At 37.6% G+C, this 18,011-nt stretch overlaps 1 protein-coding gene across 1 annotated transcript in view; it reads right to left on the reverse strand.

Annotated features, from left to right (window-relative positions):
- The window catches only part of CEP126 (centrosomal protein 126), a 41,057-nt gene that overhangs the window by 20,261 nt on the left and 2,785 nt on the right, over window positions 1-18,011 (reverse strand). The window contains 4 exon segments of the mRNA XM_057399767.1: window positions 4,147-4,345; window positions 8,555-8,587; window positions 8,589-8,658; window positions 9,985-10,130. Coding sequence (XP_057255750.1) covers window positions 4,147-4,345; window positions 8,555-8,587; window positions 8,589-8,658; window positions 9,985-10,130 — 448 coding nt within the window.

An 18,011-nucleotide genomic window follows, 5' to 3' on the forward strand; every position in this document is an offset into this window, starting at 1 on the left:
ACACATGATATAGCAGATATAAAATTTTACAGTATTAGAAATAATGTAAGAATAACCCTCTGACATCATGGTTTGGGTTTCAGCTTCTGAGAAATTATACTTGTATTCCAGTTCATATATTGGAGTTTTTTATGGCAAGAAGAAATTAATCCCCTTGCAGAAAAACTGTTACTGACTACTTCAATGGCTGTACAATATGCTTGGAGAAAAAGGAGAGCCAAGGTAAAATTCATGCTTCAAATCAAGGGATTTAAATTTGGATTTCACAGATACCACTCTAATAACCTAATTAGGATTATTTAAAGGAGGGAGGAGAAAAATACAATCTCTGTGTTGCAATCTATACCTATTTTGTCTGTGAATTAGCCCTTACTTCCAAGTATTTTGTTTAAAAAGTGAAACAAAAGAGGTAAAAAGTTAGGTCAATTAAACAGTTTAATTCAAGCATAATATATTTTACTGGAAGAGTTTAAAAATATTCTACTGATCAAAACAAGTTTGTATGGCCACCAAATTAAAGAGGTGATGAAAAGACGATACAGAATCATAGAACCATAGAACGGTTTGGGTTGGAAAGGACCTTAAGATCTTTTAGTTTCAACCCCCCTGCCATGGGCAGGGATGCCTCACACTAGATCATGTCACCCAAGGCTCTGTACAGCCTATACTTGAACATTGACAGGGATGGAGCATTTACCACTTCTCTGGGCAGCCCATTCCAGTGCCTTGCCACCCTCAAGGTAAAGAAATTCTTCCTTACATCTAATCTAAACTTCCCCTGTTTAAGTTTTAACCCATTAACCCTTGTCCTATTACTACAGTCCCTGATGAAAAGTCCATCTCCAGCATCCTTATAGGCCCCCTTCAGATATTGGAAGGCTGCTATGAGGTCTCCACGCAGCCTTTTCTTCTCCAGGCAGAACAGCCCCAACTTTCTCACCCTGTCTTCATACAGGAGGTGCTCCAGTCCCCTGATCATCCTCATGGCCTCCTCTGGACTTGCTCCAACAGCTCCATGCCCTTCTTATGTTGAGGAAACCAGAACTGCACACAGTACACCGAGTCTCACGAGAGGAGCGTAGAGGGGCAGGATCACCTCCTTTGTCCTGCTGGTCACGCTTCTTTCAATGTGGCCCAGGATACAGTTATCTGAATAATACTATTTCTTGCCACAGTTGAGCCATTTTAATGGAAAATTTCTAAATTATTAAGTTTAAGGCAGGTGCCAGAAGTGGAAAATTTCAACATAAACAGTTAACATTTAGAAAAATTACAAGCACGTGGGAGTAATGTCTTTTGGTGAAAAGCTGGATGCAGCTTTAGCTGAAGACCATGCTATCAGCTCCACCTTAAAGATCTTATTTACAATTGCAACAAAACCAGGAAAGGACAGTGCAATAAAACCTTTGATTGTGAATAAAGTTAACAATATTAATTTCTTTAAAATGGAACACATAGACATAAAACAAGTAATAATTTGGGGTACTGGCTCAGACATAACTTGTGCAAAATAAAATCTACTACTCTCGAATTTTTAAGCAAAATAATTCTGGAGAATGGTGGAAGGGTCACTAAAACCTTTGTCTTATCAATGAAACTACAAAGTTTTATGGATGGAAAGCAGGGAAGACATCAAATCTACTAGTAAGGGTCCACATAGAACATTATTGCCCTATAGGAAGGAAAAGAATTTTAGGAATCTTTATAATCCTGCTGGGCCTGTAAAAATAGAAGCAAAGAGAGGTCAAAGGATCTCAGCGGACGGTTAGACTGCAAAGCATGTGCACAGTGAAATACTTTGACATTAGTTTCAGAAAGGCAAGCACTGTTGAAATGACTTTGGACAACAGACAGTAACTAGAATACTGAAGCCTATTCTTGTAAGAGTATTATAAATAATTATAAATTATAACTTTTATTAGCTAGAGTTTTATAAATACTATTTTGCATCATAGGAAGTCACAATGCACATCAGCACAATCCAAGTATTAAACTTCCAAGTCTCAGGCCTTAGAACAATGACAATACATTTCTTGACTATTTTTCTAATCAGAGTCCACAGCATGTAACTTCAAGAAAGTCCAAATGTTTGAATTACAAATATTTACAATTTGAAAGTGTTTATCAGAGGGAAGAAGCTGAGCAACCCCTAGTGGTAGCAGAAAAATACATACTGGGAAAAAAAAAGCAAAATTTTTCACAGGATCAAAGCATTTTCAAAAATACATTATTTTGTAAACACAAATTCTAAAGCTGATTATAGCATTCAGAAAAACTATAAAAATTCAGGTATGATGCATGGCAGTTTTTCCCTAGAAAAAAGAGCACAATTCTTAGGAGCAGCTGAGGGAACTGGGGTTATTTAGGCTCGGGGGGGCCTTAACGCTCTCTACAACTACCTGAAAGGAGTATGGAGAGAGGATGTGGCTGGTCTATTCTCCCAGGCAACAAGTGATAGGACAAGAGGCAGCAGCCTCAAGCTGCACCAGGGGAGGTTTAGATTGGATATTAGAAAAAAAATTTTCACAGAGAGGGTGATCAGGCATTGGAACAGGCTGCCCAGGGAAGTGGTGGAACCACCGTCCCTGGAAGCATTCAAAAACCTTGAGATGAGGCCCTCAGTGATACGGTTTGGTAGTGGTCTTGGCAGTCCTGCAGGAATGGTCGGATTTGATAACCTTAAAGGTCTTTTCCAATCTAGTTGATTCTATGATTCTAGAATTCTATTTGAATGTGATAATTGTGTTTGATAAAATACACTACAATACAGTTGTCTTACAATGTATTACGAAGAATCTTTTCTTTGCATTTTTCTCAAAGAGAATTTTTTCTCCAATTCTAAGATGCCCTAATGCAGCTACTGCCAAATTCAGCATGATCATTTAAGGAGGAATTTGCAAACACTATACAAATGAAACACACAAAAAAATAAAAGCTTAGACCTTTTTATATTTTCTTTGAAAGTGGTTATCTAGAATCCAGGTTTATCAGTTCCATTCTATAAATTCATTGCAAAGTGTACTTTCTGTCTTCTGAACCTTCTGGAAATTTACTTCAGCTGAATGAGATTTTCTGTGTTAGCCATCTGCTGCTCAAGATTCTTATGAATACCCATCAGAACAAAGCAGGTATAAAGACAGAGATGAATATGCCTGAAAACATCAATATCAAAGAACTCAAAATACATCTGAAACATATACAGTCTTTCAAGAGTTTTCCATGTACAAGTATTAAAAGGAAAAGCCATTGCTCTGTTGCCACCAATGATCCCATGCCTCTAGCCATCACCAGCATAAAGGGATGGTAATTCATAGAGTCAAGCTCATTTCAGACCCCACAAGTCCACATATCAGTAGATAATATTACAGAAATAAAAGAATGGGTCAAAAAGTATGCCCTCTTCTTTCAAAAAAAATGTAATATTGAAGACAGTATGTCCAAAATCAAAGAAAAAATGGACAGACCTAAAGTCACACTTAAAAGTGCAGTCATAAGAAATCACTTTGGAAACGAGCTCTTCTTGATTTTCACTGTGTTTCTAAAGTAACTTTTGAAACTGGTTTGGGGTCAAAAAATCAGTTCAGGCAGAAAGTTAATGTGCTTGTTGCTAGAACACCTGCATTTATTTCAAAGATGACAAAAAAGGCTTTCAAGAGAATTGAAGTCAATCCCTAAAAATTCACAGAACACTGGGAAAAAAGAAACAACCCCTCCTAATATTTATATAATAATTATACTACCATAGCACTTTGGGCTGAACTGTAGCAATCAGCAAAGCAATGTGAATTGCAAGCTGCCAGTTTAACTCTGGAGCTAGCACAAGATTCCTGTGATAGTCTAATGGCTAGATAATTCAGAGCCAAGAATTCTGACATACAAATTTTAAATTCACAGAAAGACAGACATGACAGATATCTGAAGATTTTGTGATAACAGTCTTGCAAATATTTTTAAAGACTTCTGATTTCTTACTGAAAAATATGCATACTTTTACTATAAATAATCTGTTGGCACAGTATAGTGTGCTCTCAGGTGGTGTCTGCTTGGTAAACAGTGCTTAATAGATGTTCCATTTTTATCACCTTCAAGACACTTTTGACTACATTTAAGAAGCAGCATGTAATGAATCACATGGAAATATCATACCTCCACATTGCTGAGATGCTGTTTTTCAAGGAGCTGTTGCATTTCTTTCAGATTTTTCTGGAAGAGAAGTTGGTTACTATCCATGTTTGTTCTACTGCTCTCTTGTATTGTTTTATCCCAGCCAACCATTGCTGAAATCTGCTTCTGATGGCAAAAACTGTTTCTAGATGCTGATGAGGATGAAGTGTCATCTGCGGTTCTTGATGCAAGCAAATAACTTATTACTTTGGCTTATTTCTATGCGTCAACTGTACACTGTTAAACATGTCCCTGTCCAAAAGTACACATCATCAATAAATGCCTGGAAAGTGAAGGACAGCTATACTATACCTAACTACAGGTGGTGCTAAAACTGTCCAACACTTTCAATTTTAAACCTTCTCTTCTGCTATTTATAAATAGTCAGACTTTTCTGATTGGGTTGTTGGGTCACTGCCTCAGGCTGAATTAATCTGGAAAATGTCAGCCAACAGTTTGGTCATTTACAGAAATGGAACATGGAGTGTTTGATTTTGTTGTGGGGTTTTTGGCTTCTTTTTTTTTTTTTTTTTTTCTGTTTTGTTTCTTTGGTGGCTTTTTTTTTTTGTGTGTGTGTGTATGTACGTGTGTAGTGTTGTGTTTGTTTTTTTTTTTAAACAAGCAAAATGGCCTTAATTTTTCCATAAGGTTGGTTTACATAGAGCATAGCTGTATACTGATGTTGTCAGATATACCCTTCAAATAGCAAGAAGGCTTTGTAGTATCTAGAGAGCCCTAATATACTGATGACAGGTAATGTCAGTAAAGGGGTACACTAAGGAATTTATATTACTACCTGAAAAAAAAAAATCTTTGGAGTAGCTGGTGTAGCTGGGTACTGTTGTCAGGGTGAGCCTGGCCTGGTAAGTTAGATAGAGGAAACCGTAGGATGAGAACTGGCAAGAACTATAGGTCTGGTTGACACCCAGAAATCGAAGAAACCAAGAAGCATGTGAAGCCAAATGACAAGAAAAATGTGGCTAGGAAGACAGGAAGCATGTAACAAGATAAATTAAAGAATAAAAAGCAGACAGAACTGGAATGAGGCTAGGTAAAGTCACTAGGAACAGGAATAGGAACAAGCTTTGGAAAAGCAGCAGCAAGACCTAGGTAGATATCAAGGATGACAAAGTAGCTTTAACCAGTAAGAAAGGTAGGCCTTAAAAAAAAAGCAAAAATAACCCGCAAACCAAAACACAACAGCCCATAGGTAGATTAAGTGTTAGACTTCTGGAAGTATAATGATTAACAGGTTGCCAGCTATGCTTGACTTACGAGGTGGAACAGTTTAGCAAAAGATCCTGGCTTTTGGCTCCAACCTGGTTCTAAATGCCAGACCAAGGGCCCTAAATGCCCTTGGTCTGGCATATCCAAAGTGGCACTTACAGAAATCTCTCACTAGATCCATGCTTTGAATTCTGATATCTGTTCAGTAGAACTATTAACCCTTACAATTGAGTAGAAAGCCAAGCCTATGTCTCGCTGGTTTAGGATCAAGTATTTGTTGTACTTCACAATTACTACAAATGGTGGTAGAAGGAGAAAAGATCTTGGAAATAGATTATTGGTATAAACCTCCAGTGAAGTTACTTGCAAAATGGCTATTCCTTTACCAACAAGGAGAGATCCAGTTTTTATTTTACCAGGTTGATCAGGTCCAATATTTAAAAAGATACTTTGCCTCAACAATCACTGGATTTTGAGTAACAAACTAAACCTTATTGTCCATTCAATATGAAGATGCTTTTCAACATTCCCAGGATGCCTTTCTGATATACAATTCTTACATATAGCCTTGGCAGCCCTGGGGTAATGGTTGGACTTGATGATCTTAAAGGTTTATTCCAACTTAGTTGATTCTATGATTCTCTTGCTCATTAGGTGTTTCTGGATTTCTTTTACCGTCTCGAAGAGGAGGCAATACATCTCCATTGCCTAATTTAATTGTTTACAACTTTTTAAACATAGACATTTAGAACTCTAGAACTTTATAAAATTCACCTATCTCCAGTTGGGTCTGCAGCCATATTTATCTTGAATACTTCATACAATATTAATTGCTTCCTTTAAAAGGGGACTGCCAATGAATGCTATATATTCTATTTCTGATGGAGGGTAAATTCTAAAGATCATGCAAGATATTTGGGTTGAGTCTTTATAGAAATTTAAGAAGAGATGGAAACACAGAAAGGGATCTACTACCTTGTCTGAGTTAGTTATTAGTTGACACAAAATTTCCAACTAAAGGGATTCTAAGGCATTTTTAAAGCTTTACAGCCCAGAACTGTTGAGTTTTGAAGAACCTCCACCTTTGAGAACCTTCTCAAAATGTTCTTCTGTATCAAAGCTTACTTTGCTGTACTGTATTGCAAGAAATTTATTTGCCCTCTAAGATAATTTTGCACAATTTTTAAAACCACATCTGAAAACACAGAAATGCCACTTCTATGATGCACATAAACTATGGCTCCCAGGCCAACACTAAAAAGAACAACACTGCAATAACATCTTCTGTAACAGATCAGAAGAATCTAGCCTACATGACATGTGTTCAGTTTGAATCTCAGTGCTTAGTAAAGGATTGTGTGAGATGCAGACAAAAATGCAGAGTATTTTCGGTGGCAAGCAAGGAAGACAAATTGTTAGTATTAGTATAAGCAAAGGTTTATTTCATGTTATTTATATACCTTGCCCCTATACATAAGCCTGTACTGCAATAACTTAATTCTATTTGCCTTATTACCATACCCCCAATATTCCTTACATCCTCCTGCACCCACCCCATACGGCTCCTACTAAAGCCTCCTAGCTAACCAGCTGTGAAAAAGGCAGCACTGAGCAGGTTGCAAGATATTCATGTGCTGACTTACCCACACTGACTGCCTTGTGACCTGCCAATAGCTCCATGCAGACTCAACTTTTAACCCTTTCTCATGATTTCTTCCTTGCTCAATTGCCAATTTAAAACTTGTAGAAATATAATTATCATTGAGATTCTTAGCTGTCTTTCAAATTTGTTTACAGGGGAACACAAAGTGTAAAAGAATATGAACACATACATTTAATTTCCTTAGGAAATCGAGTTATAAAAATGAAAATCAGGGAAAGAACACTATCGTTATTACAGAATAGTGAATTTTAAAACTAATATCAATATGAATTGACAGCAATGTTATACTGTGGAAAATGGTATGTCGTTTGAAGAGATCCTGAGGGAAAAATGTGAGAGACCCTGAGGCACAAGCAGCAGTTTGAAGAGATGAAAACTAAAGAAAAAAAAGATAAAGGCAAGGGGAAGAGGCACTGAGCTGCCTTCCTTAATCAAGCTATTAGTGAAGCAGGACAAATGATCAGGAACCCTGAGACAGGGGTCAGAAAGATCTGAATTTTTTTTTTTTTCCATAATTTCAATTTATACTTAGAAGGTACAGTTTTTTGGTTTTTTTTTTTTGTTTATGGCTGCAATCCTTCTATGTATGTGACTGGCCGATAGCATGAGCATTTAGCTCTAAGACCTATGGAATATTGTCACAATTGCCCAGTTTATCACCTGCATATGTATTAATCAGCAGCAGGTATGTAACCAAACTGAATATTAACATCACAATGAAGGTCACACTGAAGTAGGGAGACTCCTTTTAGACAGAGTTTATCTCTATTCTGAACACCTGCTCAATTTACAGCATGCAGAAAATAATTCAAATAACAGTAATAACAGAAGCAGCAACAACAAAAATAAAATCCTGAACTGAAATGCTAAAAAAATTAGAGATTATGAAGGGAATAATCAGGAACAAATACCAAATACACCAGATAGATAAACTATGCATGAAAAGGAAAAGTGCTTGGGTAGACTGAAAAGACTGCAATGCAAATTGTATGTGATATAAAATGAAATTGCAGGCCGAGTTGTCTTCAAGATGCTCAAGATATATAGAGAGGATGAGAAATTTAAAGGAATGACAGCTGGAAAAAAGATAAGATCATGGCATGAATATACAAATTAACTATCCTTGATTGTCAAAGAAAAAATTTGGATGAGAAAAGAAATAATCTAGACAAAATACTTCATAATTCATAGAACAGCAGATGGTTTGATAACCATGGCAATCTGAGTCAGACTATAACTGAATGGAGACTAGGTCAGCCTGACTATACCCAGAATTCCATTGAAGGGAAAAGGTTTGTGTCATCTCCTCTGTTGTTTTACAAAACGGACATAAACAACGCAAGGATGTTTCATAATGCTTCACTGGAACAGTTCACAGAAATGCTTTCTTTGCCGCAAAAGAAATGGCCTACAACTCCTTAAAGAGTAATTGTCTGCTGTTTATTGAATGCACTAAGCAATTTACTTCCTTTGATCATTAGAGTAAACAGAAATGCTTACCTGAAGTTGGGTTTGTTTCTGCTGGGCAAGCAGTCCTGGTGTTAAAACTGATCCTTTAATTTGTTCAAGAGCTTCTTCTAACTGAGAGGCTGCTTTTGTCTGGACTAGGGTGATTAGAGTGAAAAACACAATGGAAAAAATATTTAAAAAATGGGAATATTTTACCATAAATGGTTTGGTTAAGTTTCTGCAGTTTGGAAGCCTAAATTCAGACTATTACAATAAACTGAGTGGCTTAGCCTCATTTAGATATGCTAGAGCAACTCTTGTTCCTCTTAAGCAAAACCCCAGTCTACTTCAGTGTTTACAGTAACACATGTATTCAACAGGTTAGCTATTCATTTTCAGACTGCACTGCTGAAAAAGTAGGAGGTTAGAAACCCCAACACTGACTTTGTTTTACATGAAGATTATTCTGCTTATGGACTAAGCCAAAGTTATGGCTTGCAGATATTTTATAGAGGCCAAATTGTAGCTTAATAATCAAACCAGTGGAGAAAGAGTCCAGACAGGCACAAGGTGTTGCCTTGTCCAAGTAAGTAGAAGTAGGGTAGAAAGTGGCAGAGTTGCTATAAAGGAAACCTATGAAAAGAAATTGTGATTCATTATATTGCTACACAGTCTGGGCTGTCAGTAGAGCTATGAAGAAGCCCTAAACCAGTACTGTTTTGTAATTTTAATCTGACATTTGATCTTGAAGTCAGAGACATTACCTCACAGTTGGCGCAACTGCCGTTGGGAGAGTAAATCTGTTAAAGAATACCTAAGTAATATACCATATCTTAAGAATTTCAACGCTGGAAAGCTGACTGGAAATCAGACTTGGCTGATGCTGTTAAAAACTCCTGCCAATCAGTGCTGATTCCAAGAAAGCAGGAATGGAGTTGAAGTGATCATTACTTCCCAGCAGCAAGAGAACAGCTTAAGAAGCTGACTAATTCAGCAGAAGTTATGTAACACAGTAAATATATGTTAGGACTGCTTTTATTTAATGATAAACAAAATGCACATTCTAAATTATTTCACATTGGGAGGTTCAAATAGCAGATCATTATATTACCATAGTAACTTTCAGGGACCTTGTAACACTTCACACCCAGCTGTGAAAGCACAGTATTGTAAGCAGTGAGCACACCGCAGTGAAAGAAGTGGGGAAAAAACACAATATCGCAATGAGGTGATGTACTTACTGTGACAGGAATATAATGAAATACCTCACAATACAATTTTCAGGAAAAAAAATATAGCTTTGTTTTGATTCCTTCTACCCAATTTTGTCCTATGCATCAGATCTGAGCTTCTTGACAGTTAAATTGCTCTTATATGAATTCAATTAGAGTGAAGTTAATAGTTCTGTTTACCTCAATTATATCCTATTAATACAAAACCCAACTGTATTATGAATAATAGTTAGATTTTCATTTACAAACCTATTTGTTTGTGCTGAGAAAAAGGCAGATGAGCACGCTGGAACTTATCAGTTGCTTCCTGAAGTTTCATTTTCCTCTGCAGCAGAACTTGTTGTCTAAATCTTTGTTCTTTCTCTTCAGCTTGCTTTTGTCTTTCTTCAAAGGCTCTGTATTTAAGAAGCGAAAGTAGATGATCCCTACGTTTTCTAATTACAGTTACCAAAATAGTAGTAACTTTCTTACTTATCAATTCACAATTCTAGTGCAAAAGCTTGCTTGTCCATAAATTAAATGCTATAAACTTCAGAACTGGATTTTTATGTTTGGACATAATCAGGCCAGTGGGTGGTGAAGATGAGACACACCATAGTATTATTATGTTTTCAGCCTTAACTAGAAATTCAATTCTTTCTTATGCGTGAATTAACATGCAGACTCAGCTAGTTCTTGTCACCAATGTGACTTTCTACATTACCATGTAAATGTATAACAGCGGTCAGATCAATAGGTGAACAGCAAATGCTCTGTGCCTATACTGTTGGGGAAATAGTAACAATTTAAAAGCTGTTATTCAGAAATAACACAAAGGAACTACAGCTTTTTATCTATAGATATGTAAGAGTTAGTATCAGCTAACAAGAGTTAGTTGTTGAGAAGTTTCCTGAAATACATCAGGTTAGTAGCACAAAATAGAATAAAACAGCAATGTGAAACTATGATTGACAGACTCAGTTATTAGCATCAACTATGTTAAAAGTGTCCTTCTACTGGCTGGAAAGCAAAGCAGGCTCTAATCAAAACCAACAATCATTACCTATGTGATGATCATTGCTATGTGGAAGTTTCATGCCTATTGAGAAACTTGAACAAGCTCCTTAAGCAAAATATACCCAGTAAATTTGTTGGCACAGTGACTATGTAGGCAAGTCACATTTAAATGATGGTTTTAAACTGAAAGAGGGTAGATTTAGTCTAGCTATAAGGAATAAATTTTTTACAATGAGGGTGGTGAAGCATTGGAACATTCTTCCCATAGAGGTGGTAGATGCCTCATCCTTGGAAACATCCTATTCTAAATACGGTAATACTGTAAAACTTACACTCTTAGAGTTCAACTTGTAAAGCCTGCCATGCAAGGATCACTACAACTGGGAGCTTTCCATTTTTAAAGGTCTCTGTGTGTGAGAAATGTGATTTGGCAGATCACTACTACACTACACAGGGTACCACTCCTAGCCAGCATTAGTGGAAAGAAAGGTAGCAATGTTTAGCCATATGCTATTTCTCTCATCACAATAAGATACTCCCCATAACTTTAATCACTCGCAGATCTTTCTGGAGCAAAGCTGCTACTTAACAGAGCTTCTCTTTAACTCAAGCTATTTTAATTATTCTTCCCTTCACTTTTCACAGAAAGAGTTCAAACTGAAATATTCAACTTGAACCAACCTAGTATCCCTTCAAAGTGCTGACCTTTGAAAACAAACAGAAAACTGATCTGAAATAGGTACTTTTTATTTTAGAAAGTCAAAAGGCCATAATTGCACAACAGTAAAAAATAGGAAAACTGCCAACTAATCCCCAGTACACACTTTTACAGGAATATCCACTTTAATCCACTTGGAAGCCAAAGCATAGCAGAGAGAGACATGAGGAACTTTCACTGTTTTGAAAATTCATATGTGCACGGTTATCAAAAACATACTGAAACTAATGACTTGAGATTTCTCAATTTTATGGACAAATTATTACATTTCATTAGTAGAAACTGAAGACAAATAGATATACTTTTTTTTTTCCAACTGGAAATGCACTTTAAACAGATTCCATGCAGCTATTCAAACCTTAAGTCACAAAGATGACGTTCTTGCTTTCCTGCCATCATTATGAGTGCACCTTAAAACTCCTCCCCATACCATAAGGAAAAACTGGAAGCTGTGTAACATCTGGTCTTGCTTCTTCAGTACTACACCCCCAGTGCTACCAGTGTGAAGCTCAAGAAAGAAAATGGTGGAGCATATGAAAAGCTAAAAGTAAAAAGAGACAAAATGTGCAAAAGGATCCACTGCTTTGCTGATGTATGTAGCACTCTGGATTAATGTTCTCCAAGGTCAGAAATCAAAATGGCAGTAGACTCCCCTCAGAAAGCTCCAGATCTCCCAGCAGCAGGATTCCTCACAATTGTCTTGGACCACAAGAACTGCTGAGAGTAAATCCTGTGCTGTATGTAGGCAGCAGTTTACGTTTTAACAAATAAATGGCAAATGGCACTTAATAGTAACACATTCAAAAATCTAGATGAATTTCTACAATTCTAGGTAGCTCTTCTTCTACAGATGGAGTTCTAAAACCCTACAGCTATAATGAAGGTTAAGACAGAAAACTGACTTTTACAAAGAGAAACAAATTAAAACATGATCCCAACACTTAAAGTTTCATTTGGAAACTTCAGTTTGTTGGCAAGCAGAAATGGCCTTCCTTGAAGCATGAGGTGAAGCCAGACAAGCAGTTATTCAAAACCAGGAAAAATCTGCAGAGAACTATTCACATAAAATGCCTTACTGTAATTTGGTTAAAATTTCACAGGAACTTTAATTGTCCATACAATCCAGAAGTTAGAACTAAAAAAGTAGCATAAGAGTTCATTGTCAGCTTTCAGTATTCCTGTGTTTCAGACATGTTAAAATCTGACACAGAAATCTTTATCCTTACTAAAGAAACAGGGAAATCACAACAGAGGAAACAGACTTGCTTATTAAGGGGATCAAGAAGAACACATTCTTCATGATCCCCTTAATATTTCTAGAAGCTGCTCCACAAGGCCTTTAGTTGAACTGTGGTCGTTAAATCCAGACATGTGGGAAATTCTACAGCTTTGCACCTGGAGTAATTCCAGTGTATAACTCCAAAAAGGAAAGAGTAAATTCTGATAGTCTTTATTTATTTATTTTTTAAATTCTTTTGGAGTATGACTTCGCTGCACTCTTCCACATTCTTAGTAACTGGCATAAGAAAACCCCCTCTTGTTCCATACAGATGGATATGGGGAAGTCCAAATGCTGATGCAAGAGATCTTTTTCACCACAGCTCATCATGATCTCTATTTGGTTTGGACTAAGACATGAAGGAGAAAAATGATCTTATTTTAAATGTAAGGAAATGCACTAAGGATATTCAGTGAAGCCTGCATCATTAACTTCTTGACCTCACAGAATGTAAATTGTGACACCCAGGTGCATTATGTAAAATAAATAATTTTACAAATGCGCATTGACATCTTACAGAAAAACAGTTAAAGCAAATGTTTGTTCATCCGCTCTCCTTAAGTCACCAGCTTAGGTTAATATCACAGATGTAACATTGGCAAAAGAGTATGGCTTTAAGATGGAGAGTTAGCAGAAGAATTTCCTGACCAGTGTTTTTTTAACCCAGTTTTTCTGTCTACTATAAACAACCCAGCGGTGCAGCAATTTTTGAAATTGCTGCCAAAATGCTTATAGTGAATTTGGAATAAGAAACTTAAAATATTTAGCAGTTTCACATATACAGACATTATGTGGAAGGTATTTTTATGTTAAAACCAGTATGACTAGATGGTGGAACTATTTCCTGGTTAATTTTATTAAATTATCTTCACAGTGAAGTGATGGATGCTGCATTCCCAGGTGGACTAAATGCTTAATACTGCCTTGGATAATGATTAAAAAAAGGAATATATACAGTGCAGCTGGAATGCTACAAAATGAAACTTTTGGTACCGAGTTGATATTATTTATCCATTGCCATATCACATTTGCAAACCAGTGCACAGTAATTTTAAAACTGAGGTGGGATAGTATTTGTATACTTAATGACTACAGCAACATCAAGAAAAGGCTAGAATGCAGTGTCACACTCAAAACCCCCTTCATGTGCAGACAGGAAACACACCTTGCATCTTTAAAAAGATCAGCAGATGCTGCCCATAGGTTTTTTCTTTTAAATTAAATACTTCCCAGAACTACAGGAACATGTTTTGAATTCTATCCCCTCATCTTCGGTTATTATACGCTGAATACAAAAGGAGAGGCCCAAATTGCTGTAAGGGCTTCGGAAGGACTGACACAATGTTGTCGTGGTTTAAACCCAGTCAGCCACACAATTTCTACCCCCCCCCCTTTCTTTCCTCCCCCTCCTCCCGCTGCCCCCCCCCCCCCCCCCCGCCCACCACTCCCGGAGGGTTGGGATAAGAACAGTCCAGTAACTAAGGTATAACACAAATCACTGCTGCTGCCACCAATAATAATAATGATAAGGGAAATAACAATGGAAGAGAATACGATACCACCCTCCAAAATGAGCCCAACAAAGAAGAGACTGCCCTTCTGGGTAACTCTCAGTTACCTCCTGGGCATGACGTGCTGCGGTATGGAATACCTCTTTAGCTAGTTTGGGTCAGGTGTCTGCTTCCTCCTGGCTTCCCTTCCTCCCTGGCAGAGCATGAGACTCACAAAGTCCTATGGCTAGTCTAAACATCTGAGCAGTAACTAAAAACATCGGTGTTATCAGCTCTGTTCCCAGGCCGAAAGTCAAAAACACAGCACTGCACCAGCTACTAAGGAGGAGGAAAAAAAAAAAAAAGACTGCTACTGCTAAAGCCAGGACAAATGTTGTGAGGGTTCACTGAGGGCTGTCCTCCAAAATGCCCAAAGGTTTACAGGAAGGCTGCCTGCTCTATCCACCAGTTGCACTTCAGATCTCATTTATAGGCAAAAAGTAAGCACACCTTATATAAAGCCAAGAACTTTTTTGTTAGTATAATTCAGTCCTTGAGTGTTTAATCATTATTAATCCAGATGCAATTGTTAATGAAAAATAATAATACAGTTAGAATACTTCTATACAAAGAAAGCCTCAATAACAGTGATAAACCAGTTTGAACTGTTACTCACACATTGAGTTTCTACCCCTTTCCCTAATGCTTATGCTTCCATTGCTCTTCTGTGTCCCAAGGCTGGTAGTTTCATTCTGGTGGTACTGAGGTGCTGTGGTGAGCCGTTAGCATTTGAAGTCCCTTCACCAGGAACAGTAGGATGTTCATGTTAATGCTTTCTTCTTCCTCATCCCAGGATCTGCTCGGAGTCATTTTTATATTTGCTAACATGCTTTTATACCTTTGCTCTTTCTTCATTAGTCTGCAGCTTCACAATACCTCCAAATATTCTATGCATGGTGCCTTTTACATTTATGGCATAGTACTCTTTTGTTCTGTTACCCTAAAGCCAGCTTTGTCATGTCTAGGTCTGCATTCCTTTAGTCAACTATCCATGCACTGGGGTCTCCAGTGCCAAGCCTGTGCACCATCTCTCATCATCCCCTGCCTGCACTCCTCTAAGCCTCCAGTTCTCAAGGCCCCTGCTGCTGTACCAGGCCTGTATTTCCCTACACTACATCAGCATGTTAAAGTCATAAATATCTCATTCTCTACATAGAATAACTGTTTGTTACTGCTATCCATAGAAAACTACAGTCATACCATAAAAAGATAAACAAATTAGCCACAGACACCTGGTCAATTAGAGAAACTGCTGTTACAGCTACATCAAGCAAAACAAAGCTGAGGGCAGGTCAAGAAAAGTTCAGAGAGAGGAAGCTTAGCAAGCATCTGTCCTGAGGCCTTGCAAATTCAGCACAATCCTGTGGCCTCTTACCAGAATGGCACTGCTGCGTTACAGGTCTACGAAGTTACAGTGACCGCTACTTTTCGCAGTTCCATTCTGATGTAGAAAGCAATACAACATTCTTATCACTTTGTCCCCTCCATTTACCAAGTGGTAACATTTTTTCCTGTTTCTGACACTAGACTGCTTTTCATTCTCTATCAAAACCACTGATGAATAATATAAGGAGTTTTTATTAAATAATCAATGAATAATTTAAGGCGTTTTTATTAAATAATCAAAGATAATCAGCCAGTAGGTGGAGCACAAAGCTTGTGGATACGTTGAAAATAAAGTATTTTTGAAAAAAACCCAAGCCAACAGTAATAGGAATAGATTGGAAACTGATATAAATTGAGAAAACATTTCCTTCCCCAAGTACAACACATGGATTAGCTATTTAGATTTCAAGGCAATTCAAAATGCTGAACCAAGATACTAAACTGTAAGGTTTAGTTAAAAGTGCACATAGACAATTGCATTTCCAGAATGCACCAACTACTTGCAGCCAGTAACATCACAGTGAAATGGGATGCTCAAGTTGCACTGAGCAGTAACATCATGAAGGCTACCGTCCCCAGCAAACTGGCAGCTGGTATTTAGAAAGTGTTAGGGTATATAAACACAAAACATGATACCCTGTTCATTTACATCAAGTATGTGCTTAGTCAGGAGCTCTTCTTTCCAGAATAGTAATTTAAACAAAATATCTGTCAGCTACTACCCCAGAGCATATTTAATTCTTAAGCTGATCTTGAAATTGCAACTTCACAAAGACAATAAAGGAATTACATTCTTGGTACTCAGGCAACTTGTGTAAAGATAACCAGTAAGCAGTTTTTTTGTAGTGTTGAAGTACTGCTGGTAACACAAACCTAAGGAGTTTGGTCAGTACAAGAGATGCAAAGAAACTGATGGCATCAGGTAGGAATAGAGGTTCCCCTGAGCATTCACTTCGAAAAAGGCCTGTGACTGGTTATTGAGACTTTGCTTTCCAAAGCTAGACTTGCTCTTTCCTGTACAAGTGATGTTTTTTTTTCATTTATTAATAAACCAATTAACTGAGCACATCTTGACAGAAGGGGAGTATTTTTAATGCTGAAGCTGCTGCATTTTATAAGTATTGACAAGAGATCAATACAACACTGCCAGGGACAATTTCATTCCAAGTACATTTAGAAAAGGTCTAATAGCCCCTCATGCCTAGCCAGGACTTTTTAAACTAATGAGAATTAAGAACTGGGCTGCTCAGTATGACAGAGACATGGACGGACCAGAAAGAGTCCAATGAAGGGTCACGAAGATGATGAAATGAATGGAGCATCTCTTCTATAAGGAAAGGCTGAGAGAGCTGGGACCATTCAGCCTCACTAAGAGAAGGCTTAGGGGATCTTACTGATGTCTATAAATACCTGAAGGGGTGGGTGCAAAAAAGACAGAGACAAGCTCTTTCTAGCTATGCCCAGTGACAGGACCAGAGACAGTAGGTACAAACTGAAACACAGGAGGTTCCCTCTGAGCATCAGGAAGCACTTTTTTTACTATAATCATGACTAAGCATTGGAACAGGCTGACCAGAGAGCTTGTGGTGTCTCCAACCTTGGAGATGCTCAATAACTGATCCTGGGCAATCAGCTCTAGGTGGCCCTGCTTGAGCAGGGGGGTTGGACCAGATGACCTCCAGAGGCCCCTTCCCCCCTCTACCACTCTCTGTGAAGGTTAGAAGTAGAAAACGGACTGTCGTGCTTCACAGTACACTCCTGCCTACTCTCCATATGTTGAAAAAAAAATTAAAGAAACAATTTCAGTTTTGCAATTATAAACCAGCAGTGCCAAGAAAAACATCTGATACATGCCCATAAGCCCTGACAGGGAGAATTTAGGGTGCTGCCAGGTGAAAATGTGGAGCTTAAGGAAGTCATGTTCCCCTTGAGTATCTATCATCATAACTAACACCTTTACATGTGTTACAAAGTGAATGGGTCTTGGCTTATACACAGATTTGAGGTATGACCTGATGATCAATCACTTCCTACCTGCATAACTGTCAAGAAAAAAATATTCAGTTTCAAGGAACTTTGTATTTCCAAACTACTTTCCTTCATATATGCAAGGACCCTTAATTTTTAATTATATTTTACAGCTTAGTAATACTGTATGCAATTAGTACCTTTCTAACATCCGACAACTAACTCCTTTTCAGTTATCAGGGGAAGACTTGTCACCACAGACTTGTTTGAACTGCTTATTACGCTTATAGTTATGACATCCTAAATTATCACAAATGGAAAAAAGTTCATTTTATGAATACCATACTTAAATTTCTAACTGGCTCACCTGAGTAACTTG

Source organism: Pezoporus wallicus, unplaced genomic scaffold, assembly GCF_028554395.1.
Source record: "Pezoporus wallicus isolate ANWC-B61680 ecotype Strahan unplaced genomic scaffold, APGP_CSIRO_Pwel_v1 scaffold_6446, whole genome shotgun sequence".
Taxonomy (NCBI): Eukaryota; Metazoa; Chordata; class Aves; order Psittaciformes; family Psittacidae; genus Pezoporus; species Pezoporus wallicus.